This window comes from Puma concolor, chromosome E4 (genome assembly GCF_028749965.1).
Source record: "Puma concolor isolate L17-30 chromosome E4, mPumCon1.1.hap2, whole genome shotgun sequence".
NCBI lineage: Eukaryota > Metazoa > Chordata > Mammalia > Carnivora > Felidae > Puma > Puma concolor.
The window spans coordinates 21503413-21510973 of record NC_141683.1 but is presented as its reverse complement, the minus strand read 5'-3'; the positions used below and the strand labels follow the sequence as shown (position 1 = coordinate 21510973).

At 40.4% G+C, this 7561-nt stretch overlaps 1 protein-coding gene across 1 annotated transcript; it reads right to left on the bottom strand.

Annotated features, from left to right (window-relative positions):
• Positions 1-4182: 4182 nt before the first annotated feature.
• RGS2 (regulator of G protein signaling 2) lies at positions 4183-7561 on the bottom strand. Its single transcript, XM_025927852.2, has 5 exons — positions 7399-7561; positions 6232-6333; positions 6070-6131; positions 5341-5507; positions 4183-5073 (listed from the first exon to the last, which is right to left on the bottom strand). The coding sequence occupies exons 1-5, from the start codon at positions 7506-7508 to the stop codon at positions 4879-4881; spliced, it is 636 nt and encodes a 211-aa protein (XP_025783637.1). The 5' UTR covers positions 7509-7561; the 3' UTR covers positions 4183-4878.

Below are 7561 nucleotides of genomic sequence, written 5' to 3'. Positions count from 1 at the left end.
TTTACCTTGATTTTGGGAGATGCCAGAGAGATCTGGTTGTGAGAGTATCATGAAGACATCAAAGTTCACATGGTAGTCTAGTGAGTAAATTCGAAGCAGGACCCAAAACCTGAGGTCTACTCAGATCCGGTTGAGAGAATGATGATCACGGTGTGTAAGTTCGGCTGGGACACCCTGAAGGAAGATTTCATTGAGACTGATGACTAGGCTGGTTGATGATCTTACCGAAACCTGTTTTTAAGAAAAATAAAGTGCAGCTTTTAGTTCTGAGCCTGAGCTTCCCGCCTTTCTCTTCCTTTCTTTCTCAGTAGATGACCATTGCTTTTACTCCTTCACATCTTCCTTACCCAGAGAAACCCTTCGTAAATGGTTGCCAAAAAAACAAATCAACAAAATAGCTTTCAAATATACACCCCCACAAAAAATATCTGCCTGCAAAAATGTCATAGTACAACGCAAGATCTGATCTTGCTTTCCCCTTTGTTTACACTGTTTCTCCCATCCTGAATATTCGCCCCTTCATCCTTATTAGATCTACTTGTTCTTTAAACCTCATCAAAAATGCCCCTTTCCTTTGTTCCTTGGTTGATTCCAGCTAAACGTATTTGCATTTTGGTAATGAATCACCAGTCATAGCCCACCTTATGTTTTAACTTTTGTATATTATCTCATGAGATGTTTAATGAGTGCTTCTCAGAGGACAGGCTGTATGTCTTACATGTCTTTATATTTATTCTCTCTATGGTGTAGTGTTCTGCATACAGTTGGTAGTATAATCTGCTATTGTCACATTGAATTATTTATTTGGTGGCTTTGTCCTGGTTTAGGCATGTGGCATTTCTCGTCTGGGCTATTGGTACTGTCTCCCAGCTCATCTCTCTGCCTCTGATTCATCTTCCAAATTGCCACCCAAGTCATTTTCATACATTTTAATTGAGATGGATATTTATTGCCTCAGGATAAAATCCCAACCTTTAATATTCAAAACCCTCTATCACCTGGTCCTTGGCTATTCTTCTATACCCTTCCTGGGCCTTATCCTCCACAAAGAGTGTGGTCTGGTCATGCTGGATCATGGGCCCCAAATGGTTAATAATCAGGTCTTTGTTTAATCCTATCACCTTAGGCTACCATGTACTTCTTACCCTGAAGGTGATTCTTTTTTTTCATTCTTCAGGTCACAGTAGAAGCTCTTTTGGTCTATTATTGTCACTTCAGGCAGCTCCAAGCTACTCCTCAGCTAGAATGCCAAAAACAAGATAAACCTCATTTCTTTGCCATTGACAACAACATAGAAACTTGTTTCCCAAAGTTGTCAAAAGGCATCTAAGACAGCACACAGAAATCTCTGTATAGGTCAAAGCTCACTGTTTAATAGTGGCCATGTTCTCCATAAAGTCAGACTACCTCCTTTTTTATATGGGTTTTTGGGATAACACAGGAAAACAAAGTTAGAAATAGGGTGGTGCCTGATATAGGACAGGGCTTTCCTAGTACAAATGCACAATGCATCCCCGTCTGTAAGAAACTCATTGCCAGCACTGATCAAACATTGTGGTAAAACAAACCAACCCTCTCCCAAAGCCCCATTTCCTATGAAATTTTGAGTGATCGCTTTAAGCCATCTCACTGAAACTCATATATTGCCTCTCTGTGCTCACATGACAGATAATACACAATTTCTTCTATTTTTTCCTCATGAAATTGCTGTAGTTAGAAATGCTCCTGAGGTTAAAATATATGAAAATATGAAATATTATCAAAATAAATAGCCTCTAGATCCAAAATGTATGAACTCTGAGAAACTGGAACATTAAGTGATATTTATTTGTGGAGGTATGTGGCTTCCAATCTTAAATCTATTTCTGTTTGTTCCACACTAGAGAACATTGGAAAATACCACCTGAAAAAAGCCTGTGCTTTTAGCAGCCATGAAAAAGTCAAAACTTTTGTTTTTTGTTGCCGTAATCTGGCTTCTCCCTCAATTAGAGACGAAAAGTTACAGAGAACATGCTGAGTAAGAGGTCTTTACTTTTTGCCAAGGGAAAAACTCTGCAGGTATTTTCAGACATTTGAGCCAATGGGCCTTTTAAAATCTTGTATTTATTTCCTTGTGCATTGGTAGATACTTCTTGTTTCACCAAAATTTGCTTACAAGACCTTTTAATACTCCTTCATTTAGTCAATAGTGATTTACTCAACTTCCACTGCGTGCCAGGCAAGGTGCCAAGTGTTGGGATTCAGCAGCGAGCAGAAAAAGACACAGCCCTCAAGTTGTGCTATCCACAATCTGGGGGAGAAGTCAGAGAATTATCAAATAATCATACAAATTAATGAGAACTTTATTAAGACTCTAAATTAGAGAACCTGGTGCTAGGAGAATGCCTAAAAAGGGATCTGACCTCGGTAAGGAGGTCAGGGAGGGTACCCCTGGGGAAGCGACAATTTCACTGACCTATGAATGATGAATAAGAACTAGAATTGCATTCCACACGGAGGGACTATTACGTGCAAAGGTCCTGTGGGACCAGAGGCAGGCATCTGCAAGGGAATAGAAGTATGCCAGTGTGTCCAGCAGAGAGAGCTGGGGAAACATGGCAAAGACAAAGTTGGAATGGAAGAAAGGGTCAAACCATGCAAGGGGTTTGGCCATATTAGGGATAATACCTTTAATTCTAATTGTTTGGAAGACCTGTCAAGGGTTTATAAGCAAGAAGACACAAGATCAGGCTTATGTTTTGAAAAAAATTCCCCGAGTTTAAAAGCAGGGGACACGTGGGGCTGTGGGTAGAATGAGGGGAGTTGAGACCATCACAGTTGTGCAGGCATCAGGTGTTGGCATCTTTGATCAGGGTGGCCACGGAAAAGCAGGCTAGAACTATATTTGAGGTAAAATAAATAGGACTTGGTGACAAGTTGAATATATGGCATGACTGCTGAGTTTCTCTGTTGGCCAAAACCTTTCCAAATAAAGGCTGTGCAGATATGACATATTTATTTGCTTAAGAAATGTCTCTTTCAATGACCCCTCACATTCATTTATTCAACAACTATTTACAGAGCACCTATTATGTGTTATCCTGGCTGCTGGTGACGAAGGAGTGGACGAGGTAGTCTTTCATGGAGCTAATGCCTGCTGGTACCAGAAACTTTGGCTAAAATGAAAATTAGTGCAAACACCATGAAAACCATATTTAAACTATGGGGGGGGGGGACATGTCAATTTTTCTTTTGGCAAATCAGAATGCTTTTATAGGTACTTTACAATTTCTAAAGCCCCTTACTACCTCACAGGCAGTGGGAAGGTATAAATTGGGGAACCAGGGAAGATGAGGACTCCCAAGATCATGAAGCTATGAGAAATTATTACTTCAGCTCAGGTTTTGCAAATCTAAGATGAGGGCTCTCACACCTTTCTAGAATTAAGGCTGTGATCAAGGAGGTTGGAAGAGAAGCCTACAGAAGTGTATTCCTTTTTTAAAGAACCATTTGATTAAGTTTAAGAAACAAAAGTGTGCTTGCCTTCATCATTGACAAAGTAACCTAACCAGATTCTTTACTGGCCAGATGAAGGCAGGTGAATCAGGAAGGTCTTGATTTTGTATCAATCATGGAAGTGAGCAGTTGCAGGCATGCATCTTGGAAGTTCATGCCAGTACCCTGTGGGGGGCACTCAGAACCAAGGGAAATAAAAAAGGCAGGCCTATATTCACCTTCTTTGGGTTCTTTTTTTCACTTGAGAAGCTGAGTTATGTGAATAATTCTGGTGTTTTGTGTCCATTACATTATTTCACTTTTGATACTTACCTGGCCTTTACTAGATACCCATGAAGGGCTTTAAGGTCATGCCTTTTGTTAGCAAGAAGCTTGATTTTTTTTTTTTACAAGATTATATTAGAAATTTTGATCCCAGGGTGGTTCTAAGGAGGTGGTCTGACTTTTCTTGGTCCACATACTGCTTATTAGGTTTAAAAAAAGAGGTAATTGCAGGGAAGACATACTCCTCTCACTTCTCATTTCTGAGCACTGTCAATTCTCAATGAACTGGCACATCACCTATGATCTCTCTCTCTCTTTACTGGAAAGAAGTGTCCCTTGTATCTGCCATTTTTCCAATTTAGCCAACCCCCCAACCACAAAAACAAAAAACAAAAAACAAAACTCTTACATCTGAGCCAAATATTCAATGACATTAATTATCAAAATTAATTTATTAAAAGTATTCAAAGACCACGTCAAAGTTTAGCTGCCTTCAGGACAATTTTTGGCACTCAAAATGGACAATGTAGTTTTCTACACAGCAACACTCATTCTATTACACACACCATTTAACAATTCAAACATAGACCATTTCAGTTTTAGTGTTATATGAGATAACAGTACTGATGATCTGTAGTCGTAAGAACTTCAACACCCTTGCACACAGTAAACATTTTAATATTACTTACTCGTAAATAACTAAAACTAAAACCACTATGTGGTAACATGGACTGGTTTAGGGAAAGATATACAGCCAGCTAGCTAAGGCCACATAATCCCAGATCTATTGATTTTAAATGCTCTTGGACCAACAGTATCGTATCATACCTTTTATGAGAACTTTTAGCCTCACATTCCTCTCTTTCCAGTGTGAGACACACCACATTTAGACCACTTTCTCCCTGTGTTCCTGACATGGCTATGGAAGCCGTCAGAATACAAGCTTCTCCTAGACAGTTACCAGCTTCCTGATTCACTATCTAACTCTGAATCAATAGTTCTGAGTGATGTTTCCTGAACACCCAGGCTAAATTCAAGGTCAGTCTTTTTGGCAGGTCACAGCCTGTCCCCTTAGGAAAAAAATGAAACGTCCTCCACTTTTGGGCTCCCTTTTTCAGCTCATGTAGCATGGGACTCTGTGGTGATCTGTGGCTTTTTACACAAGTCCTGGTAGAATTCCGACTCCAAGAAACGAGGATAAGAGTTGTTCTCCATCAAGCTGTAGACCCTTTTCTGGGCAGTTGTAAAGCAGCCACTTGTAGCCTCTTGTATATTTTGGGCAATCAGAGTTTTGGTTTGAAAGTCTATGTTTATCTGAAATTAAAAAAAAAAAAAGTGGTTTAATCCATATTCAGAGTTATAGATTGAAACCAGCTTAATATTTGAAAACAAAAAGGAAAAGCTATAATGTGTGATTAGCCTCACTAGCCAAGTCATTGAAGAAATTAAATTCACCTAACTAAAAACAAGAATTAAGTGAAAAACATTTTTACTCCCCCCACCCCTTAAATTTTATGTCTTCTGTTTCGGTGCTAAGAATGTTAAAAATACTCTGAAATGAAGAACTTTTTTCCCCTTTACCTCTTTTGGAGCTTCTTTTTCTATGAAATCAGTATATATTTTTCTTGCTTTTGAGGACAGCTTTTGGGGTGACTTGGTTTTTTTGAAGTCTTCACAGGCCAGCCAGAATTCAATATTTTCTTCACAAAATTCAGATTTTAAAAAAGCCCTGAATGCAGCAAGACCATCTGGGGGGGGGGGGGGCAGAGAAGAAAGCACACAGAATGTGAATTGAGTGACCAATTAATCTCTTATATTTTGTTTCCCAGAACTACCATTCCCCCCGCCCCGCCCATATTTTATTATTTCTGGATGATAGCAATTTTCTAGATTTCATTCCAGCCTCTAATCCTCAGAATTTAGATCTTTAAAAGCTAAATTTCTAGTAGGCAAAATGCTTAAGTTGGCACACTGCTACAAGAATATAAATAACTTTGCTGTTAATGTAAATATTTATAGGGGAGTCATAAATTCTCTGGGAACTAAACCTCCTGGTAACATTGCATGCAGTGGAAACGCTGATTCAACCTTAAGGAAGAGCCACTGCCAGTACAATCTAGGCTGATTTATGTAAAGTGAATAAACCACACTTGCCCATGGTTAAATAGAAATGAAGGAGAAGGATAGGCCTTATAGTACTAGTGATTGTAACGTTGAATTCCCCTTGGGCAATCTGCTCTTCTGTCATGTGAGCACCTTTCTAGGCTCTTGTGATACTTGAAGTAGATCAAATTCAACAGGTTAACTTACATTTACTGGCTAGCAGCTCATCAAATGCTTCCGACCACAGTTGTGCTTCCTCAGGGGAAGGCCTGCAAAAGAAGGTTTGCATCAGCTTGTGCACTTCACACTTCCCCTGTCCAGTTCAGCAGCTCGCTATTCACACTGGCAAGTATAAGACTTTCAACTTACTTGATGAAGGTTTGCTGTTTGCTTTTCTTGCCATTTTTGGGCTTCCCAGGAGAGGATGAATTTTGCAAGAAGTAGCTCAAACGGGTCTTCCAATCTTTTAATCTTAAAACAAACAAACAAACAAACAAACCTAACATTTGAAATTGCTCCTGCAGCTGAAGGCATTTTTACCAAATAAAGTCACTCAGTAGCGACCAACTAAATAAGACAAAGTAAGACCTCTTCAAGTCGGTCTCACTCATTTAACATTTAAACCTAGCACCTATGCACTGAACACAATTACTTTCATTCATGCATTTGAACATAAATACTACTTTTATAACTGAGGATAAAACTACCTAAAATTACTAGGGTATTTAAATGAATTTAGTTTGCATACTTCAAATGGCAGACGCTATTTCTGGCCCACAAAAGGCAGTAGTTTTTCTGCAGCCTTAATTACAATTCTGAGACATTTCACACTTGATGAAACTGCCTGGAGCCAGCGGGTACTCATTTCCCTCCTACCCTTGGAGCAGGAGGCCCTGGACCACACTAGACGCAGTGAGGTGTGTGTGTGTGTGTGTGTGTGTGCGTGTGTGCGTGTGTGTGAGAGAGAGACAAAGAGAGAGAGACTGAGCCCCCTACTCCCACCACAGCACTCATTTTAAGCAGATGATGCATGCTCCACCGACGTTCCTGAATGATATGCCGTTTAATTTTAAAAAACAAAAACGATTTTAAAACGAAAATATTCAGAACCAGCCGAAATATCTCCATCCCACAAGCTGATCAAAACATACAACGCAAGGTACCAATGCTGGGGATGCACTTCAGCTGCAGGATTGTCTGATGTTATTTTAAATTCAGGGGACAAAAAGCCAGCTCGCAATTTCTTAGGCGCATCTACCACTGTCTCCGTATCAAGAATATTTTTTTCAGTTGCTAAACTACCCGAGAGTCCTTCGCTCACGTCACAAAATCGGCACATAACACACAGATTTAACCTTACTTAACGAATTGACCTTTCCCATACATATATATGGAAAAAAAAATATTTTTTCCTGCAGAGGCAAAGGTTTCATAGTTTCCTATGTCAAAACCGAGCCCGAATGTGTCGCGTTTGCAGCAGACCCGCAGAGCTAGGTCCGCAGCGGGTGGTGGGAGAGAGAAGAAAGCCGTACTCACAGGGTCCGCTTCATCTTCCCCCTCTTCTCCTCGCTCTTGGGGCTGTTGCCTGCGCTCTTGTCCATGGATCCGCAGTCGTGCTGGACAGCCAGGAACATGGCACTTTGCATTCTCCTCCTCCCGCTGGGGCCGCAGCTGTGTGCGGCCGGGCGCGCGCCGCCGC